The 23,385-nt window shown below is 42.2% G+C and overlaps 1 protein-coding gene across 2 annotated transcripts; it reads right to left on the reverse strand.

The window, feature by feature from the left end:
* Positions 1-3,959: 3,959 nt before the first annotated feature.
* anxa3a (annexin A3a) lies at positions 3,960-21,528 on the reverse strand. Of its 2 annotated transcripts, none has more exons than XM_079517220.1 (14): positions 21,383-21,528; positions 19,603-19,650; positions 19,304-19,351; positions 16,132-16,219; positions 14,749-14,843; positions 14,059-14,172; positions 13,429-13,519; positions 13,141-13,220; positions 12,668-12,724; positions 11,246-11,339; positions 8,617-8,712; positions 7,879-7,937; positions 5,769-5,891; positions 3,960-4,353 (listed from the first exon to the last, which is right to left on the reverse strand). In XM_079517220.1, exons 2-14 carry the CDS (start codon positions 19,615-19,617, stop codon positions 4,291-4,293), a joined length of 1,023 nt encoding a protein of 340 aa, XP_079373346.1. In that variant the 5' UTR covers positions 19,618-19,650; positions 21,383-21,528; the 3' UTR covers positions 3,960-4,290. The 2 variants fall into 2 exon arrangements, with proteins under 2 accessions (XP_079373346.1, XP_079373347.1); XM_079517221.1 differs by having other exon boundaries at positions 3,960-4,637.
* Positions 21,529-23,385: the final 1,857 nt, after the last annotated feature.

A 23,385-nucleotide genomic window follows, 5' to 3' on the forward strand; every position in this document is an offset into this window, starting at 1 on the left:
AAATGCCAGTATGAGGCAAACCGTCCAGATAAAATAGATCTTTATTCAGTGCACGTGTGTGTCCGTAGCTATAATCGTAAAGCCCTGGACCGATACGGCATGGCTGTGTAGGGACTAGCTGTCTATAAGAGGGTCTCTGTAGCTAATCTTGCTAAATCCACTGGATTGATGAGCAGCGAATTCCTTGTGAACACTGCCAGTATACTAAGGAGATATATCCTCCATGCATTGTCACGAGTGCTTTTTGCAGAGTCAATGGTGTATAAAAGAATCACACTTGTGTGAGGTGTGGGGCGCTCCTATCAACAAACGTCATCATACATCACATTCCGCCAAACAAATCATCGATATTGGGTACACACAGACGCACAAAGCTGGGCATAGGAGGGACAATACGCCGGGAACAGCGTGATTTTTATATGATGGGGTTCTTTTGTAACTTACTGGATATTGTGTGGTTTCACTAAAGCCTCTTTGTTCAGTGATGCTGTGGCCTTCCATTGTTTTGTTTTTTTGTGCCAACAGTTCCAGCATGTCTTCTTCTTTCGTGTAACATCAGAGGTCCAACTCGGTGTCGTTGGAGGCACGCCAGCATCTCTGGTCCCAGGTCGAAGACGCTGGCTTCCGACGGTGGTCTGTATGAGGGGCAGGTGGTGATTATATGGTCGGCGCACTGGTCACCGCACCCGTATTCCGCACATTGATGCCTTAAAGCAGCCGACCCGAGTTCGTAGGCGGTTCAGTGTGGTCCATTGCCGGCATGGCAGGTTGTGTGTGTGTCTATATTCTTTATTATTTTGCCCCCTGTGACGTCATGTGGGTCAATACATTATCATCAGACATCACCACCATACTGTACGTCATCATCAAGGCACCACTCACTTCACACTGGGTGGGATTTTTGCTTTATTCTTGCAGGCGTTTGTGCCTTCTTGATTCTTGTGTTCCGCTTGGAGGGCAGACGTTAGTCCGACGTACTAACAGTCCGGCATGCGTGGCCGGTTAAGACTCACCTGGTGGCTCAGGGGTAGAGTGGCTGGATGGTAACCGCAAGGTTGCCAGTTCGAACCTTGGGCTCCCCCAGAGTTAGTGTCGAAGTGTCCTTGAGAAAGACTGCACTGAACTCCTGATGTGCTGCTTGGTGCCTTGCATGGTTTCCGCTGCCATCGGTGTGTGAATGGGTGAATGTAATGCACAATCTGTGTAAAGCGCCTTGGATAAAGGCACTATATAAATGCACCATTTACCACCCGTGGCTCCGATATGCTAGCCCGGTTAATAAACCAGACCGAATCAGCCGTTGGCACATTTTTTTTTGCCTGCCAGCGGATTAGGGTCTGGCGAGGCTCAGTAGCACGCCTCTTTCCTACAACCGAGAACAGGTCGGGCCAATCGGGACACGGTATGCAATATGGGCGGGCTTTGGTACAGTGACGTTCAATGCTTGAGACCTTTGACTGACAGTAGCTCTGACCAATTGCGTCAAAGAGAAAATGTTTGAACCCGCCCCCCGGGAAATGAAATCCAAGTGGAGCCAGCCCAGACTAATATACCGCGACAGTGTTGTGTGATATTAGTCTGGCTTATTAGCCAGGCTACCGATATGCGTGTCCGGTTAAAGGCTCATACATAGTCTGGATTTTCGGTGGTGGGGTGACCACTGAACTACAACATGACGTCACGAGCCGCGGTGAAGAGCAAACCACCGCCACCGCTCCAGCCCCTCTCTCTGTTTTTACTCACCACCGCTCAACGTTATTTCAGCTCCGGTGGTCAGCTCACCACCGGAGCGGTGGTCACCTCACCACCGAAAATCCAGACATGAATGAGCCTTAAGACTCACCCGTGGCTCCAACATGCTCCGACCGTTTGAAGGCCTATTCATAGTCCGTTTTTTGGTTGAAGGGGTGGCCACCGAAAACGTCAACATGACGTCACGCCGCGGTAGTCACCGCTCACACAACACATCTCTCTGTTTTTACGGTGGTCACCTCTTCACCGTTGAACACGGGACTATAAATAGGCCTTGAGACTCACCCATGGCCTCCGTGCGCGGATAGGGGGAGGACGTCGGACCAAACATATGCTCCGTTTTTGTTTTCTGTATCTTGTTTGAAAAGAGGTTCTAATCATCAAAAATCACACCCGTGTGAAGTGAGGGGCGCTCTTATCATCGTACATCATCATGCATCATCTCATACTGGCCAATCAGAATGCCTGTTGCCACAAATGTACGTCATATTTGGCGGACATTTGACCTAATTTCTCCTTTCACTGTCGATGGCAAAATATGAGCCTTGTGGGGGACAAGATGACGTCAATTTTCCCTTCATTGTCAACAGCATTTAATGTTTGTGTTGCGGACATTTTGTGAGGTCAAAAGCTGTATATAGGAGCGCCCCTCAAAAATCACGCCTGTGTGAAGCGAGGGGCGCTCTTATCATCGTACATCATCATTAAGCCCAAACCAAGGGTCGGGTTCGAACTTGGCTGGCACAAATTACATCATCATTTACCCTAAACAAAACATGAAGGTCCATAGACTGGCATGAATTACATCTTAATTAATTTCCATATCCTATGTTTGCTGGGACGGGAAATGTATTATAATTAAATGCTCTCGACAAACATTACAAGTTCGTAGACTTCGCTAGCCTATGACGTAATTTCAGAAGCTAACACCCCTAAAAAAAACGAAAATAAAAAAATGAACAAAGGATGAGAATCAATTATTTGATCAGTTGCTGCTAGATTGCATTTTCAGAATAATGGAAATAGCAGATATACCACAGCTATGACCTGACGAAGATGTAACTGAAACATAGCAGATATACCACAACTATGACCTGACGAAGATGTAACTGAAACATCGAAACGTTGTCGCTTTTTTACTTTGCACCCTGATAATAAAATAAGGGCTTAAACTGTCCGAGTTGCTCCAGTGCCTTCCTTTCCTCCTGTAACCTGTCCTGCCTCTGAGATGCACCTGACTGGCCTGCCATAGGCTAGAGGCCTCTGAGATGCACCAGACTGGCCTGCCATAGGCTAGAGGCCTCTGAGATGCACCAGACTGGCCTGCCATAGGCTAGAGGCTGCCTCTGAGATGCACCAGACTGGCCTGCCATAGGCTAGAGGCTGCCTCTGAGATGCACCAGACTGGCCTGCCATAGGCTAGAGGCTTCTGAGATGCACCAGACTGGCCTGCCATAGGCTAGAGGCCTCTGAGATGCACCAGACTGGCCTGCCATAGGCTAGAGGCGCGGTTGGAAGCAGATATAGCACCTCAGCTATTTTAGCAATTTGTGAAATGTATTCAAGGGAAAGAAATATTCAATATATGTTTTTTGAGTGGTGTAAACCACTCCTACAACTGGCTTTGTTTTGAGTGGTGTAAACCACTCCTACAACTGGCTTTGTTGTGCAGACAAAATGAGCATGGTTGCTATGTTCACCCTGTTCACCCGGGTGTGATTTCATACAACTGGCTTTGTTTGTGCAGAAAAAATGAGCATGGTTGCTATGTTCACCCTGTTCACCCGGGTGTGATTTCATTACGTCAGACATGATTTCATTACGTCAGACAGGCTAAGACCTTACACCACTCAGTTCACACGGGTGTGATTTTTTTTAAGACATTGTGATTGGCATTTTGTTTAAAAAGCCTAAATGTATATATATTTTTTTTTCTGTTCCAATGTTCAATTAAATCAATTATTTTAATGTCAGTTAATCGTCAACATGATTGTGGCAGCCAAACGCACGTTAACGGTCTTGGCATGCAGACTCTCTGCATGGAACGTGAAATATCTTTCTACAAATTGCCAGTCGCAATTTGCGTCTTTTCTGCCCTCACATTTTATCCTCTAATATGTACTTTGCTCAGCCAATCAAACCATCGCTATGATTCACACAAACACACAAAGCTGGGCATAGGAGGGGCTAGCGCCCCTTAAAACCACTTCATTTGACTTCATTTTTAATTTGATTAGGGATAAAGCAGAAAGGGAAGCAACAATGTGAACACTTATAACATAAATAGATCATAGATACACCATATAGTACAAGATACTAAATGATACAGGAATAAATGCAAATCATTTAATAGAGTAAATACATGGATACAGCACGCTACTTTTAGAAGTAGCGTGTAGTAGTTCATATCCATGAATTTAAGGCTTCACATGATGAGTACCGATAGGAGACGACCTCGCTGACACATGCTGGCACAGGTCAGAGACTCCATACAGTAGAATGCTTCAGTTAATAACAATGTGTTAGAAGATATGTCTGTCAGTCATCATCTCCTCCGCAAATCTTTAGCAGTGTCTTTTCATAATTTCCATGAGTATCGGACTGAAATGACAAGCAAACAGACATCGTTTTTATCAGCACATTATGTTGGCATGCTGCTATATTGAAATTAATCTTTCTAAATGTATGTATGTATCCAAGTACAGTATTGGTAGTTGGGGAAGATGAAGCACACTTGAAATGGTAGGAAAAGAAAGGGGATGATAAGTTAATTATTAGTAGATGTAGTAGGACGTATAGGAAGTCTTCTTGGCTTTGGGACAGAGTTAGTCGTCTCCTCCACAGATGGCTGTCACACATTCCCCATAACTGCCCGACAGGTCCGACTGGGGGACAGACACAGAGCAACACAACACTGTTTGCCAGGTGGGTGGGATCATTTTCGTTTTCTTTTGTGCCAGAAGTGAAGAGATCCCCACCCACCTGGATCACTGCGAGTTGCAAAATAGCCACAGAATCCTAGCACAAAATATGTTGTTTCAGGGACCTCCCAGATGCAAAGATTTGAATTAAAAACGTTCGCTCTGAAAGAATATATATTCAAAGATTTGCTCCACATTTAAAAAAAAAGAACAGATCTACAAGCTCATAGCGCTACGAGCTTGTAGATCTGCTATTTTCTTTTCAACAGCTGTTGTTTGTTTTCTACAGCTAAAGTACAACATAATGCTTAAAACACCAAAAGGGGAAAATACGACCCTGTTTTTTAGGATATTTCCATTGGAAAAAAAACAGTCTTATATTCAGGCCCAATAGGGTACATATTGTAGACAGAGTTTGTAGACTGTTCAGTAACAGGGGAGGGGGTCTCCCCGTCTCCCCACCAGGTTCAGTAACAGGGGAGGGGGTCTCCCCGTCTCCCCACCAGGTTCAGTAACGGGAGGGGGTCTCCCCGTCTCCCCACCAGGTTCAGTAACAGGGGAGGGGGTCTCCCCGTCTCCCCACCAGGTCTTTACTACACAGAAAATGCATTTTCAGGTTCGGGATACCAATTAAATTTGATCTGATCAGGTGAGAGAACTCGAAGCTCGAATTGAAGCTGACAAATGGGTATTCTCTCCTGATTGGCTGAAGTTGGCCACCCACATGAAAAAGAAAAGGTATTTTCTGTTTATTACAGGGCTGGAGAGAGAGAGTTATTGAAATGATAGAAATCAGAATCAGAATATAGAGCTTTGACCTTTTCCCACACACACAAAAACACGTTTAGTTTTAACCAAGAAAATATACCCTACCTTTAATTAGAATTATGTTAGTGAGAGACAATATTGTGTAAAGAATAGACCAGTGGTTCCCAAAGTGGGGTCCGGGGACCCCCAGGGGTCCTTGAGGGAGTTCCAGGGGGTCCCCAGCTAAATGATAGTTAGGAACAAAATGGACCCTTATGGGTCTGTAACTCTGAGAGTGTACAAATAATAATTCAATTAAAAAAAAACACTTGGTGACGGGTTCCTCACCTGAATGGCAGAATGCAGGGAGAACTCATAGAGCTTCTTAAACTCCACCCTGATGTCCTGAAGGTCCAGCTCTGACCGACTCACCATGATCCTGTTCAGGGTGGCCTCGTCCGTCCCACAACCCTATTAACATAGGACACAACCCTTAACAACCCTATTAACATAGGACACAACCCTTAACAACCCTATTAACATAGGACACAACCCTTAACATAGGACACAACCCTTAACATAGGACACAGCCCTTAAAGGACCACTTCACCACTTTTCAACCTATCTTCATATAATCTCACTAATAATCATGAAAAAAATGGCGTAATTCTTTTCTACTCGGTCTGTGTCTCATAGGAGGGCTGTGGGCAGTTCAGAAACCGTCCTCCAGTGACATCATCGATGGGGAATACATGCTAATCGAAACTGCAGGCTTTCTAGTCCTGAAAAGTTGCAATGCGAAAATGGAAGCCATCGTTCTCACGATAATGAAAATCTAAACATTTTTGTAAAAAATAATCTGCCTAATGATGTCACTGCAAGACGGTTTCTAAACTGCCCACAGCCCTCCTATGAGACACAGACTGAGTAGAAAAAAATCGTGCCATTTTATCATGATTATTAGTGAGGACCTATTATATGAAGATAGGTTGAAAAGTGGTCAAGTTGTCCTTTAACATAGGACACAACCCTTAACATAGGACATCAATCAGTGTTCAGAGTGGCCTCGTCTGTCCCACAACCCTTAACATAAGACGGATATCAATTAGTGATGGGGGATTAATCGGCAAACACATCGGTATCGGCCGATTTGAGTTGTTTTTAGATTAATCGGCATCAGTTTGATTAATCAATCAGACCGATTAATTAATCGGTCTGATTAATTGGTCTGTCTTTACAGATAAACAAGCCCAAAGTAACAGATCTACAAGCTCACAATATTAAATGTAAGGTATTATCTGACTTGCCTAAGCCTGTAGGGCAGACACCCTGTTACATGTATTTTTCAGAATGGACAAAAATGATTATAATTTTTCAATACAGAAGAATATTACAGATGTCATATCGACATCTGTAATATTGGTTATCGGCCATAACAGCAATGAATTATATCGGATATCGACCAAAATGTGTTCACTGAACAGCTGGAGAGACAGGGAGGCCTCAGTTCTCCAATAATGATTGTGCCATTAGAATAAAGACCCATTTAACTCTTCACAATAAATAAATATACTGGATAAAATAAATTACTAGCTATATTCTATATTCAGAAAATTGAACTATATATTCATATAGTATATATTCAAATTTCATCCCAAATCACCAGAGAATAAACATACCATGTACATTTCTGCAAACTACTGACACGTTGTGCATGTCAAGGCTGCAGGCATGTGTCAATATTGCAGCCACAGGTTTAGGCTTTGAGTTCCCAGTTATGCAGTAGCCTACTACTTTATGTACAAATATATAATTTAGTTGACATGGTCCACATCTAGACACAATGTTTGTGTACACTGTGAGTGACACTGTTTTCTCTGATGACCAGGCTGTCCATTGTACACTCTCAGAGTTATGCATGGACAAGTTTGTTTGTTTTACACTGGGATATCATTTGAGTGTGTGTGATAAGTGTGTGTGATAACTGATAAGGTACGGCCACGGAGCCGACTTGGGGACCCAACACAAGGACAACACAAGAGACGGTCACGGCCTGACGGCCACACAGCCAACTCAAGGTATGGCCACGGAGCCGACTTGGGGACCCAACGCAGCTCCTCCAAGGAAAACAAACAAATTAACGGAGCTGAACGTGAATCCCCCCCACCGCCCACCCCTTTTTTTCCCCTCACTGTATATGTTTCTTTTCCCTTTTTACCTCCATTATGATGAATTCCTGTTCTGTCCTTTGTCTATATAGAAGTGTCTATTTGTACGTCTCTAAATGTTTTTGATGAATTGAACATAACTGAACATAACTGATCCTATTGGAAACAAGTGTAATGCTTAATTGGGTCGTCCACTCACAGTTAACAGCCTTTGTTTTGAGTTATTGCTTGAAATGTACTGTAATTCTGCAAACTGTTAATACATATTTCAATCAATCAATCAATCAAACCTTCAGGCTCTTGTGCAGACATTCAGCTAGGTAGGCTGGGACATTCTTCACACATTTCACTGGAGGAGGAGAGACGTCACACCAGTTAGATTCATAATATGTTTAATAACGAGCATGAGGTCACCACACATCATCATACAGCACCCTCCGTGCTCAGCCAATCAAATCATCACAAATGTCATTACGGCCAATCACATTTTCGCGTCCTCATTTTTCCCGCCCTCACTTTTATCCTCAATATGCACTTTGCTCAGCCAATCAAATCATCGCTATGGGGTGATCAGCCAATCATCAGCCAACGTTTGTGTTCACACAACTCTCACTGGGAAGCTGGGAATAGGACGGGCCAGCGTCTCTCAAAAATATACAATATTTTGAAATGAAAATAAAGTCTCCCCCTGCAATTCATTAATACACCACTAAGGGGTGCTGCCGCACCGTTTATATACTTGCTACAGTACATTGCATAGGGTATTATTTATTTATTTGACAGGGACAATGCTCATTAATCAACATTTCAGTTTTCACTTCCATGTAAATGTGCCAGAGTTAGCCATAAGCTAATTTACATCTGTAGTCCCTGAGCAGGCTCTTAAAATGGTAGTAGTAAAACGAAACATACAATGACACATATAGTACAATACAATGCAATACAATACAGATAAAAGAAGGACAGAGTGTATAGTGTGCCAGCACACAACACCATGCCACCACGTATTACAGTAGTAGTAGGCCTACCAATAGCCACAAGCAGCTCTTCCAGTTCTCCAGACATTTCCCCTTCAATGCTTTCCTGTAGGGTCTTCCCACTGATGTTCTTGTACTCTACAAGAGCTAGACATGGAGTCAAAGTGTTGAGTTGTGCTTGAATTGTACTGTAATTCTGCAAACTGTTCATAAATATTCCAATCAAACTATACTATACAGCACACACACACACACACACACACACACACACACACACACACACACACACACACACACACACACACACACACACACACACACACACACACACACACACACACACACACACACACACACACACACACACACACACACACACACACACACACACACACACACACACACACACACACACACACACACACACACACACACACAACTTTAATGAATAAAATGTAATTTTGTCCAATATGCAGTGGTTTCCAAAGTGACCCCCAGGGGTCGTTGAGGGAGTTCCAGGGGGTCCCCAGTTAAATGATGGTTTGGAACCAAATGGACCCTTATGGGTCTGTAACTCTGAGAGTGTACAAATGGGAGTGTACACTCTGAGAGTGTACGAATGGAACCAAACGGACCCGTCAGGGTTAACATTGATTTGGTTAAATTTGGTTAATTTGGTTAAATTAACATTGATTTTACAATATAAATTGGGGGTCCCAGAGATAGAAATGCCATTAAATGGGCCTAATGCATGTCAAACTGGGGGTCCTTGAAATTAAACGTGCTGAGAGTCTCTGCTAGAGCTGTAAAAATCTTCTCTTTTCGGGGTCACTGGCATATCTTTTCGAATGGGGGTCCGCGGCCTAATAAATGTCGATTTGGGGGTCCTTGACATGAAAATGTTTGGGAACCACTGCAATATGTATGTTATTTTGTCTCCCTCCCTGCTCTTCCATCTAGACATTTAGATTGTGTCAAAGGTCATGTACGTCTCACTATAGACACAGGTTCTGATCAAATAAAATAAAAGTACAGGTACAGATTTAACTTCTCCCCTGAGCAAGCAGGCAGGCTCTATAGAGCGTCGCATTCATTTTCCCCATAGACATTTCAAAACAAAAAGTATTTATTTAGACTTCTGTAAGCCTCGAGCTCGGATCGAGCTTTTCAGTTTAAAGCTTCATCTGATTGGAACAACTTGTCTGTTGCTTTGAGATCAATTACATCATTTAACATTTTCAAGGCCTTTTTGCTTGTAGACCTGAAGCCCATTTGTACTTGTTTTTGATTTTTGGAGAGAGGCGTGCACTTTAATGCTTGATTATTCTTTTTATCTTTATCTTTATTTTTATTTTATTTGTATTATTTCATTATTAGTATCACTATTACTAGTATTTTGTTAGGTGTTTCAGTGCAGTTGTTTCTGGTCTTGATGTAGTGTTTGAGTGGTTTGGAGAGCATCTATGTGTTGTTGAAGTGTATTGTGCTGTGTCGACATGTTTAATGTATTGTTTTGTCTACCTGTATGTAATGTATTCATTGTGTTGTGCCCGAGGACCCCCTCTAAAACGAGTTGATACAACTCAAGGGGCTATCCTCTAAAGAAATACAATTTCAATATATAAATCATGACAACAAACAGAATTTTTTTGGGCCTAACAAATAATTAGAAAGAACAGTATTTTTTGTTGTTTTTCTTCTTTCTAATTATTTGTTTGGCCCAAAATATTGTGTTTGTTGTCACGATCCGAGTTGGCTTTGTTCGAGGCTTACAGATCTTTAAATGAATGAAATCCATGGGTAATTATTTCCTGGGCCTGTCGTCGTCATAAAAGGGGACGTGACTGCGACGCTCTATTAGCTCAATGGTAAAACTGCCAGGACTTGTGCAGTAAACCAGGTTCAAATCCGGGGTAGAACTAAAGAGTCAAGTTCCACAGTGCTGCATTAACTCCAGTGTCCATAGTGTTAACTCAATGTACACAATGCAACCAAGTGTATACGGGCCCATTTGGTTCCGTTTGTACATTTCTCAGATTAACTCCACAATATATAATATTACTGAAAACATACAGACAATTAAACTCTGCTGTACTTCAGTGTTGATTTCGTCGACTAAAACTAAGACGAAAAATGTTTGTCGACTACCTTTTTTCACTGACAAAAACCAAATGAAAACTAAGCTATGATGACTATAACTAAGACTAAATATACTGACGATTGTCGACGAATAAAAACTAGACAAAAATGTTAGGAAGGAACTAGTGGACAAGAGGTCCAGTACAAGTCATTTTACACACATTGCATGCTGAAAATAGCAGATCTACAAGCTCACAATGTGTCGCGTTGTGGGCTTGTAGATAGGCTATTTTCAGCAAGTGTAAAATCAGTCATTATTACGGCATCAAGGCCCGCCAAAATACAGTTTGTTCGACTAAATCAACTGTAGATTTAGTCGACTAAAATCTTATATTCAAGAGACTATATACTATGGGCAGTATTATGCGTGTCTTAAGTACCAGGTCTTATTACTTAACTTAAGAGGCGTGATCAATGCCATTTGGCTATTCTGAGTGGCCAAACAGCATTGACCACGCCTCCAGGTCTTAAGTTAAGTCATAAGACCTGGTACTTAAGACACGCATAATACTGCCCTATGACTAAAACAACACTGCCGTACTTTGTCTTAGCTGAGGTATGCTTCTGTGGCACAGGATGTCAATGAACTTGGACTCGTCCGTGCCCCACTTCTTCTCGCCCGCGTTGTACAGAGTCTACGGGGGAAAGGAACATGATACATACAGCATTATTTATAAAATCCATTTAGACCTGAGCTCGATTCTACAAAATGTCTTCTAAATCCTGACAGTTTTCTGAAAAACCCTATGTTTCTATGTCAGTGGTTCTCATACCATTTCATGTCAAGGACCCCTAGAATCATTATGTAATCAGCCGCCGACCCCCATCTGAAAATATGTTGTTGTTCCAGGGACCCCAGGGATTGAATCTTTGTGTAGGACGAAAATAGCCGATTTGCTCAGACACATACGACGTCAATTCTCCATTTATTGTCAATGGGAATTTAATGTTTGTGTAAGACGAAAATCAACACTAATAGCTGAATTAAAAAAATATATATACGTGTCAAGTAACATGTTTCCTGACCCATTTTACTGAAGAGTAATTTAGCCTTCACTGTGCTGTCTCGAAATGTCTACAAAACGAGTTTTGGTTTTAACAATAGTATACAGTCGTCTTTAACTGAAACCTGATTTTGTCGCAAAAATAGCTGATCTACAAGCTCTCAACGTGTCATGGTGCGACATCTTCAGAGCTTGTAGATTAGCCATAAAAAAAGGTCATTTTTGATCATTTAAGGATTAAGACCATGTTTGACGGGCGGCCCAGAGGAACGGTGGACATCAGAATAGTACAGGAAATCTATGGAAAATACAGGATCAACCTCTAACTAATTGCAAAAAAAACGAACTCAGCTGATTTTGCATCTTCAATATATCCTGAATAACAGAAAAAAAGTTGCCTGGAATTGTCTGAGGGGAAAGTGTTGAAAATAGCCTGTACAGTGTGGCCACCATTGACATCCTATTATAAGGTAATATTTTCTAAATGTCCTTATGCTTTAAGTAGCATGTGACATATCAAACTAGGGGGTTTTCATGATGCTGAATCCATTCCAAGCATTAGTTTTGCATAAAAACACTCATTGGGCTAAATTTGGCCATAGCAACTTGCCCAAATGTGCTGACCTCATTACATTTTGGCAAGTTGCTATGGCCAAATTTAGCCCAATGAGTGTTTTTATGCAAAACTAATGCTTGGAATGGCTTCAGCATCATGACAACAACCTAGTTTGATATGTCACATGCTACTTAAAGCATAAGGAAATTTAGAAAATATTGCCTTATAATAGGATGTCAATGGTGGCCATACTGTACAGGCCATTTTCAACACTTTCCCCTCAGACAATTCCAGGCAACTTTCTTTCTGTTATTCAGGATATATTGAAGATGCAAAATCAGTTGAGTTTGTTTTTTTTGCAATTAGTTAGAGGTCAAATTACATTATTACTGGACTAGAATACCTTGGCATCTTCTTGAGCCTTCTGCTTATCCACTGTGGTGCCCTCGTCCCTCTTACCCTGCAGGAGATAGACACCAACCATTAGTTATCGAACTTCCACCAACCATTAGTTATCGAACTTATCGCACTCTGTGGAGCCTCTTCAAAATCCCCACACTGAAACAAAAAATCTAACCCTAAATCTATTAGACTAGATTTAATTAATCATATGTTTTACTGTTGTATGCATCATTCAATATAGCTTTCCACTAACTAAGTTTTAACAGTAGTTTAATTAAATCATGACCAGGCAGCTTTTAGAAACCAAGGTTCATCATCACTTTAAAAGCCGGCCTTTTAATTGGTTCTTTGGATGTTCAGTTTCCTATCCTCCATACCTCAGCTAAAAGGAATTTGTTATCGTCCATACCTCAGCTAAAAGGTATTTTTTTATCGTCCATACCTCAGCTAAAAGGATTTTTTTATCGTCCATACCTCAGCTAAAAGGAGAAGGGCTTCGGCATAGTCTCCTGACACCTTCTTTCTCAGGTCACGGATCAACTTCGTCTCATTTTCTGTTGGGGTGACGGGAGGGGTATTTACTATTTATACAAACAATTACATCTGACACAATCAGAGAGCAAAACTGTTAATTGGTGTGCATCTTCTTTGCCCGTTTTTAGAAATCTTGCCGACAAGAAATGTTCGGCAAGTGTCGGCACTGTGCAATGGAAATTTATGGAATATACATTGAGTTTAATTAAGACTAATGTCGATCTTTACCTTCCAAATAAGCATAGGAGAGAGCTGCTATCTGCTTGTTGGATCTTGTGGCAAACATTTCAATCAAGATGCTGTCTTTCGTCCCAGCTCCCTGCGAACACATACTAAATATTTACTGATGCTCCGTCATATGCAGGGGGGGGGGGGGGGGGGGGGTTCACGCCTCTGCTTTTGATATCCGCCCCTCTGGTCTTTCATTTTTATTGCCAATGGGATCGATTTCATCCATGCTTCTGGTCAGTGAGATGTTTGATAATACGACAATTGTATTGTTAAATGTTTCATCATTAAATTAAATAACCTACATTTGTGAAAAAATCAGATCTAGTAAGCTCATGTGTTATGCGATGCAATGCATCGTAAGCTTGTAGATCAAACATATACTACTTTGTTGAACAAAGTAGTATATGGCAAAAAGGGAAAAACATAGCCTACCTAAGCTCTAAGATGAGGCCAGGTTTAACAAATATAAAATAAAGAGCGTGACTCCACCCCAAAATCATCCAATATATGACAAAAGTTACAACTGCTGTAACAATGGAATTAATTTGTTATATTGTGATGGATGGAAAACGTATCCCACTCAAATATAAAACATTGTAGAAACTCTAGGAATCTGAGGAGGCTGACCGTCATTGCTCGGGTGACTTCATTGCTGTCGTACGTGGCCGGAGGGGTGACCAGTGCCACCAGCAGGTCCTCAAAGTGACCGTGAGTGTCCCCTTCCAGGTCCTCCAATAATGTCTGGGGGGGAAACACAGAGACACACGCGTTAAGTTACCCCTAATTTGCAATTATGGGCAGCAAGAGATGAACAGTATACATACATAAACATAATTATAATGTATATGTCCACTCCTACATAGGTTTGTGTTATATAAATTGTCTTTTGGAAAATTGTGGGTGATACACTGGCAATCATGTTGTACATACATTTGAGGCTGCGGGTAGGTAGGTACTGTATTGCTTCTCTTAAGCCAAATTACAATACCAAAAATCTTGGCCTCTCGCTCACTCACTCCAACATGGTGGTGTTACGGTAAAATTGGTGACCTGCTGAAATATGTGACAATCGTGTAGACATCACATAATGTCTGTGTCCGAATGTAAATCGTTGCCGTTTGTTATTAGCAGAGTTACATTTTGCGGTATTTAGGCCACACATTTAAAGACCTCCATGTAAGAGTTACAGACCCATAAGGGTCCATTTTGGTTCCTAACTATCATTTAGCTGGGGACCTCCTGGAACTCCCTCAAGGACCCCTGGGGGTCTCCGGACCTCACTTTGGGAACCACTGCAATAGACTACAGACTGCTTACTCTGCCCGTGGCCTTCAGGTAGCCTTCGCAGATAAGTTGTCTCTGAGCACTGGTCCTGCGGGTCAAAATATCAATCAAGGTCTTCTCCGTGGTTCCTGCAAATAACAGAAAAGCAAGCACAGCAAAAATAAATTATTCAGCATAAATACAGAGTGAACTCAAAGAGTCTGTTGTAGTTTTTAATGAAATGTGGCACAAATAAAATGCACTTTTACATCCATCATTGTTGGCTTGCCATTATGATTATGTTTTAACCACATTCCATATAGTTTGACTGCATCATTTTTATGTCCTACATTAGAGTCTCATGGGAGAAATGTCTACCACCTAACCATTTCAAGATGGAATGCCCACTTGGCCAGGGGAGATATTGCTCTCATGAGCTTCATGGGCAGTACTAGTAGTAGAATCAGAATCAGAATCAGTTTTATTGTCACATCACAGGTTTACAAGGTAAAGAAGTGGGTGAAATTCGTTTTTGTACATCGTTCCCATCGCAACGTTAATTTCCATAGAAAGAAGAGGGGGGGGAGAAGAAGAGGGGTGGGGGGCAAGTGGGAAGGAGATCAAAACAAGAGAGCAACAGAAGGCCAGACAAGTTATCTACATATTTACAAAGTACCTGAGATAATAAAAAAAACTAACTAAGGTGCCTGAGCATAGCAGCAATGTATGTATACTGTGCATGTTATACTTATACTGTGCATGATATACATATGGACGTTAAGGTGCTTAGAGAAAAAAAGAGCACAATAGAAAAACAAAAAAAAGTCAGTGCGTTATACATGGGAGGTGTCCTATCTGACACCAGCTAGGGTCTAAAGGCCTATTCATACTTCAGTTTTAGGTGATAAGTATATGTAGTTTCATTATATAGATATTCCACTGTTACGTTCTTAGCTTACGCATGTTTCATGATAACTACTTTTTATGTATGTGATGTATTGCCATGCTTTTTGTTCTTGCTTATTGTAAATCGCTCTGGATTAAGAGCGTCTGCTAAATGCCTAAATTGTAAGGTGACCACCGAAAACTACAACATGACTACAGTGGTCACCGGCGCTCACACAAACACATCTCCCTGTTTTTACTAACCACCGAAACGGGTCAACTTATCACCTACAACTGGAGTTTGTATGAATAGGCCTCGATTGTCTCAAAGGTAGGGAGACCACCTCCAACCAATGCAGATTTTATAGCCATTGTATTAACATGTTTTAGTCATTCAAATAAGTTTTAACAGCATAACTCAATAACAAAAGGCTGGATCTTCATGAAATTCACCAAACTGCCCCAAAGAGAAGTTCTAATTGCTCAGCAGCACTGGTGAAGGTATGCATTGTACTGATTATTATAGTAGAGTATAAAACTTGTGCACTGTACCAAGTCCTTCAATAGCCTTTCTTAGAGCCACAACATCATCCCCTGCATTGAAGGATGCTTTGGATTTAACGGTGCCTCTCTCTCCGCTCTGCACAGGGAAAAACAGAAGGATTTAACGGTGCCTCTCTCTCCGCTCTGCGCAGGGAAAAACAAAAGGATTTAACGGTGCCTCTCTCTCCGCTCTGCGCAGGGAAAAACAAAAGGATTTAACGGTGCCTCTCTCTCCGCTCTGCACAGGGAAAAACACAAGGATTTAACGGTGCCTCTCTCTCCGCTCTGCACAGGGAAAAACACAAGGATTTAACGGTGCCTCTCTCTCCGCTCTGCACAGGGAAAAACAAAAGGATTTAACGGTGCCTCTCTCTCCGCTCTGCACAGGGAAAAACAAAAGGATTTAACGGTGCCTCTCTCTCCGCTCTGCACAGGGAAACACAAAAGGATTTAACGGTGCCTCTCTCTCCGCTCTGCACAGGGAAACACAAAAGGATTTAACGGTGCCTCTCTCTCCGCTCTGCACAGGGAAACACAAAAGGATTTAACGGTGCCTCTCTCTCCGCTCTGCACAGGGAAAAACAAAAGGATTTAACGGTGCCTCTCTCTCCGCTCTGCACAGGGAAAAACAAAAGGATTTAACGGTGCCTCTCTCTCCGCTCTGCGCAGGGAAAAACAAAAGGATTTAACGGTGCCTCTCTCTCCGCTCTGCACAGGGAAAAACACAAGGATTTAACGGTGCCTCTCTCTCCGCTCTGCACAGGGAAAAACACAAGGATTTAACGGTGCCTCTCTCTCCGCTCTGCACAGGGAAAAACACAAGGATTTAACGGTGCCTCTCTCTCCGCTCTGCACAGGGAAAAACACAAGGATTTAACGGTGCCTCTCTCTCCGCTCTGCACAGGGAAACACAAAAGGATTTAACGGTGCCTCTCTCTCCGCTCTGCACAGGGAAACACAAAAGGATTTAACGGTGCCTCTCTCTCCGCTCTGCACAGGGAAAAACAGAAGGATTTAACGGTGCCTCTCTCTCTCCGCTCTGCACAGGGAAAAACACAAGGATTTAACGGTGCCTCTCTCTCCGCTCTGCACAGGGAAAAACACAAGGATTTAACGGTGCCTCTCTCTCCGCTCTGCACAGGGAAAAACACAAGGATTTAACGGTGCCTCTCTCTCCGCTCTGCACAGGGAAACACAAAAGGATTTAACGGTGCCTCTCTCTCCGCTCTGCACAGGGAAACACAAAAGGATTTAACGGTGCCTCTCTCTCCGCTCTGCACAGGGAAAAACAAAAGCAAACGGGTTAATATCCTACAACAAACGGGACTAATCACAATGTACCAAATCTCAAGATAGGCTTCTGTTGAAGGTACCAAAAACCTCTTCTAAACTGGGAGATACTGCCTTCAAGGTGCATATGCTCCACGTCTATGGAATATCTGTCAAAACAAGTTGAAGCTGGATGTCCTTGTTTCATATGCTATTTTTAAAAGACTTTTAACTGACCTCACACTAGAAGAAGGCGTATGCTCCTGCTTTTTGTAATATGTGTTTTTAAGATTCTGATTCCGTTTGTTTTCTGGTGTATGTGTGTTTTTGTATTATATCTTTTTGTGTGTTTGTCATGTATGTAAAATCATTGCTGTAATTGTTCTTTGTTTGTATACAGGGCGCCATTGAAAAAGAGACCTTAATTGGTCTCAATGGGATTCCCCTGAAATAAAGGTTTCAATCAAATGAAGGGGGTTTTAACTTGAAACTGGGGGTTGGATTTGCTCGGTAACAGTAAACGACCCAGGCTAGGGGTCACCAGCTGTAACATTGAATATGGCCTTGATCCCTCGCTGGTCTTTCATAGAGCGTAGCGTCCATTAGGGCCACTCGGGCACAGGCCCAGTCAATTGAGATCAAGAAAAACAACAAAATAGCCTACATTGGCAGTAACCTCACATCACCAGACTTTCCACCTCATCTTGGAGTGACGGGGGTGCGCACGCTTAAATGCGACACACCAAAAGTCTGACATGCAATATCGCCCGTTGCTCCCGACATGCGTTGGTCCGACATGCGTTGCGTCATGCTTGCGGTTAGGTTTCTGGTTTGCACTGGGGGGACACTGGGCAGACAGAGTTGGGACAGAGTAAAAAACTCAGATGTTTTTTTTTTTTTTGCACCTCCCCCCCCCCCCCCCCCCCCATGGCGCTTCGTCGGCCTGTAGGAAGAACCGGGCCTGACTACATGACACACAGAACCACATAATATCCACATCATCACAGAAGGACACATTATTTAAAACAACAACAAACACTAGCCGCAATTTGCAACTCTAGATTGTTTTATAATGGGATGAATCTAGAGTTGCAATACCCTCCATTGACTCCCCACTCATCATTTTGCGTTTGCGATCTGCTTGTCTTAAACGACGTTAAACTCACCAACATTGCAGCTGTAGTCCAAGCTTGAATTATTCTCTTTCAATCTGCAAAGCTTGTTTTTCATAAAAATCCCCCGTAGACATGTTATGAGCTACTTTCTGTCAAGAAATTCTGTGCAAGTGATTCTTTTTCTAAGTGCTGGAGTTTGGAAGCGCTCGTCGTAAGTCACTGAACGTCCCTGCATGCATCTGTTTCGCATTTGCACATAATGCAGGAGGCAGCAGCGCGACCCCTTAATACAAACGAGTGCTTCCAAACTCCAACATTTCTTCTTCTTGACAGAAAGTAGCTCATAACATGTCTACGGGGGATTTTTATGAAAAACAAGCTTTGCAGATTGAAAGAGAATAATTCAAGCTTGGACTACAGCTGCAATGTTGGTGAGTTTAACGTCGTTTAAGACAAGCAGATCGCAAACGCAAAATGATGAGTGGGGAGTCAATGGAGGGTATTGCAACTCTAGATTCATCCCATTATAAAAAAATCTAGAGTTGCAAATTGCGGCTAAACAAACACATGCTTCTGTATTATTGTACAATATGCCATATAATAGGGCTTGGCTCCCCCTCCACCTCGTTTGTTTTTTGGTATAAATGGAACCATATGGGTGGACCTACCGATGCTGTGAAGGTATACATGGTACCATATGGGTGGACCTACCGATGCTGTGAAGGTATAAATGGTACCATATGGGTGGACCTACCGATGCTGTGAAGGTATAAATGGAACCATATGGGTGGACCTACCGATGCTGTGAAGGAGTCCGGAGAATTCACAAGACTGTCCAAGTCATCCTATTGGAAAGGAAATAATAGAAAACCATTTGAGCCACAATAGATAAGATGGACATAACATTTCAGACAGTGACACAGATATTAATTTAAGCCCATGCAGTAGAAGGAATAGTATAGTAACAAAATATGCATAATTCAAATCACCACACATCTCAGCATTTCTAAACCCATAAAGAGAAACAGCAACTGTGTATGCACAATATAAATAGCCCAGAGATTTAGTTATTTCAAAACAACAGACAGTATCTCACCCATAGAGTTGCCATTATTTGCAAACAGCAATACTTGTGACTTGTAGACTGTAGATAAAGAGAAAAGGTAAAAATTGGTTGAACATTTCTTTTTGAAGCAAACAAGATGGTGAAGCAATTCAAAGTTATAATTTACTAGTATAATAAGAAAACATGACAAGCATGGCAACAAAACATGTTTTGGCTTAAAATAGTAAAAGACATTTAAACAAATACAATTAATATCACAACTAAATCAAAATGGCCCAGATGCAGAAGAACTACACATTTTGTGAATCAGAGATTGTGACATTGTATAGTATGAATTGAACCTTTCCACAGACAGAGGTAAACGATGAGGAGAAATGAATCTGACAAGGTGATTGCGGGTACCATAGGTGTATACCGGTAAACCAGTCATCTCCACAAACATTAACAGAGCCTAGCTGTGTCATGGCATGATTTTATCTTTATTTCCTTGTGGCTATTTATTAAGGCATTGGCAAGCAGTTTGTCCAGTGTAACCGGCTTAATTGTAGGACAGACATATACAGCCAAGGCTTCGATGTTACAACTGTATATTCTGTGTGAGCTACAGCAAACTATTTAATGTCAAGGACCCCCAAATTGACACTGATTATCCCGCGGACCCCCGTTTGAAGGGATATGCCACGGACCCCCATAAGAGAAGATTTGTACAGCTCTAGCAGTGATTCTCAACCCGTTTAATTTCAAGGAGTTTGACATGAATTAGTCTACGGACCCCCATTTAATGACATTCCTATCTCTGGGACCCCCAATTCATATTGTAAAATCAATGTCAATTTAACTCTGAGAGTGTACAAATTGAACCAAATGGACCCGTTCCAAACTATCATTTAGCTGGGGACCCCCTGGAACTCCCTCAAGGACCCCTGGACGACCCCCAGGGGACCTTGAGGGAACCACTTTGGGCAGTCACTTTGGGAACCACTGAGCTATATCTTGAGGAAATGACTAAAACAGGACACCGCTATTACTTTGAATGGTGTCCTCAAAGCTCGATAGAGAATCACCGTGCTGCTCGCCGTGCTAGCCTGAGGTACTAACGTGTTACAGGGGGCAACTGACGTGTGTGGGGGAATTAACCTATCGATTAGCTCTATGCACAGCAGGTGTGTAGCCACACACCTGGCTCTGAGTCCAATTACTTTGACTCAGGTCAAGTGTGACTGACTAAATCAGCCATCCTCCATCCAACAATGACCATCTTTATGAATTAGATTTGTTCCAATGAATGAAAAGATTTTAAATTAAAATGCTGATAGATTTTTTTCATTTTTTCAAGTATAGATAATTTTACATTTATTTTATTGTATTGTATGTATTCTAATTCAAGAACTGTTTGCTATAAATGGTGTTCCAAAGTCATGTGATGTTGGTATCATCAGCAGAATGCAGGTCCAGGCAATATGTGCGATGCAGAGCAGCTAAACATGAGCCTAGATGATGTAGCCTATGAATACATAAACAGTATTTTTTATCTACATTGATGTACAACAATCCACAGAGCTCTTGGTGTTTCCCTTCCTGGTTACACAGCTTGGAGAGCAGTCCTGTCATGCCTGCCCTGAACACATGAGAATGATCACATACCATAGATAAGACATGCTTCCTGTTTAATTCTAGCCATTTGTTGCATTCTTTTTTTACAAGTAGGCCTAACTTGTCCTCCCTTATGTTGTATGAACACAACATGACACTAACCTGATAAAGGTTGACTGAAGGCAGAAATAATGTATTGATATTAGGGAAATCTTACCTGTTTGTTTGAACAGATCTGAGACACACACTTCCAGCAGCTCAGCCTACCCCGATGATGTCACCGTTGAAGCCTGAACAGAAACCTGCGGTTACTACCTGGCTGGCCACACCCACCCAGTCCTGGGTGTGCCAGCCTTGTGTACACACACACACACACTCACACTCTCACACACACACACACACACACACACACACACACACACACACACACTACTATGCTATTTAAACACACCCACACACACAGTGATCTGACACTTTATATTTATAAATTGACAAATAAACAACTATGCAGGCAGGCAGGCAGGCAGGCAGGCAGACAGACAGACAGACAGACAGACAGACAGACAGGCAGGCAGGCAGGCAGGCAGGCAGGCAGGCAGGCAGGCAGGCAGACAGACAGACAGACAGACAGACAGACAGACAGACAGACAGACATTGTAAGGTGTTTTATTAATGTGATAATTTATCAATGTATAACTCTGGAAGTGTACCAAATTAACTCACATGGGGATTAACACTGAGGAATCTACTGTCATTCAGCTGACTGCTGAATCGTATCTCATAAACAATACTCAGATGCAAATGATAAGGATGTGGTCCGCGTTGCCCTCACCTCCCCCAGCTCTGAAATATTCTCAACCTGCTCTAATGTTGAGTCACAGTGTGTGTGTGTGTGTGTGTGTGTGTGTGTGTGTGTGTGTGTGTGTGTGTGTGTCCCCGAAAACAGCAGATCTATAAGCTCACAACGTGTCGCGCTGCAATGACACATTGTGAGCTTGTAGATCTGCTATTTTCAGCACACAGCTATATCAAAATCAGACATTTCAATGCCATGACGGACGGACCTGTCAAAAATATTTTAATGGACTAAATCAACTGTAGATTTAGTCAACTAAAACTAGACTAAAAGTAAAAGATTTCAGATGACTAAAGTATGACTAAAACTAAAACAGAATTGTATTCAAAACTACCACTAAAGCTAAAACTTTGCTGTCAAAATCAACACTGGTGTGTTGCCCCTGAGCTCACGACTAGTCTCTGCCCATTGCATCGCGTATTGCATGCTTATACATTTGCTATTTTTGGTGTGCGTCACGCAGCTACGTAGGAACAGTTTGCAAACTGGTGAAGTGTGTCCTCTGCATTTATCCTAACTATAGAGGGTATGCGCATGCTCAAAGTGAATGGCACATCGAGTGGCAAATCGAGTGGCAAAGCAACATGCAAAGTGAGTTTAACATTGTTTAATGTTGTATAATGCAATCAGATAGGACTGTTCTGTGTGGATGTATGGGCTGTCAAGGCCAGAAAGTCGTTTTTTGCCACTCAGTAGGCGTTCCTGCATAACTTCCTGGTTTGATGATGATGTCACACGCATACTCTCTATTAGGAGTAATGTGCACCAAAGGAATGGACTACACACACACAAATAAATAACGGGTTAGGTTTCCGCTTAAGGAACCTGGTAAACGGGTTACAAAATTCTTAAAAATGTGTACAATTCCCAGCATTGACTCTGGAAATCAGGTACAATTAATTCAACAAAGGACAGGCTTGTTGTGACCCCTCCACAAACGTCAAGTGACCATCCCAGACATTCAAAACACAGCCATTGTTTTTTGCATTAATTTGTATTTCATCCTCCTGTGTAGTTTGTAATAGTATGTTGTAACTGACACCACGCTAGACAGGAACGCCCAAAAACGTCACATCCGGTTTTAGCCTGGGGTAAGAATTTTCTATGGCTGCCAATGCAACTTGGTCCAATCCTTAATCACATACGGACAAACATCTATGCCGATGCTATCTAACTTGCGGAGGTAGCGTGCCTTGTCCACAGGCAACAGATCTTTCAACGTATGGCATTGCAAATACGTTTGATAATCACTACTCTGCTCAATATTGTTTTGAAAATGCCGCAAATTGCATTGCAGTGAACGAGTGCAAATCACAACTTCCCCCGGTGGTGGGCGGAGTCACAGTTTGAGGCGCTGTTTACGC

This window comes from Electrona antarctica, assembly GCF_951216825.1.
Source record: "Electrona antarctica genome assembly, chromosome: 12".
NCBI classification, from domain to species: Eukaryota; Metazoa; Chordata; class Actinopteri; order Myctophiformes; family Myctophidae; genus Electrona; species Electrona antarctica.

What these genes read in the sequence shown, in the direction of transcription:
- anxa3a (XM_079517220.1), bottom strand. An exon ending in AAGTCACCCGAGCAATGACG is followed by an intron (nt 13,520 to 14,058) that starts GTCAGCCTCCTC and finishes ATGTGTTCGCAG; the next exon opens with GGAGCTGGGACGAAAGACAG. An exon ending in CCCTGCATTCTGCCATTCAG is followed by an intron (nt 4,354 to 5,768) that starts GTGAGGAACCCG and finishes TTGTCATTTCAG; the next exon opens with TCCGATACTCATGGAAATTA.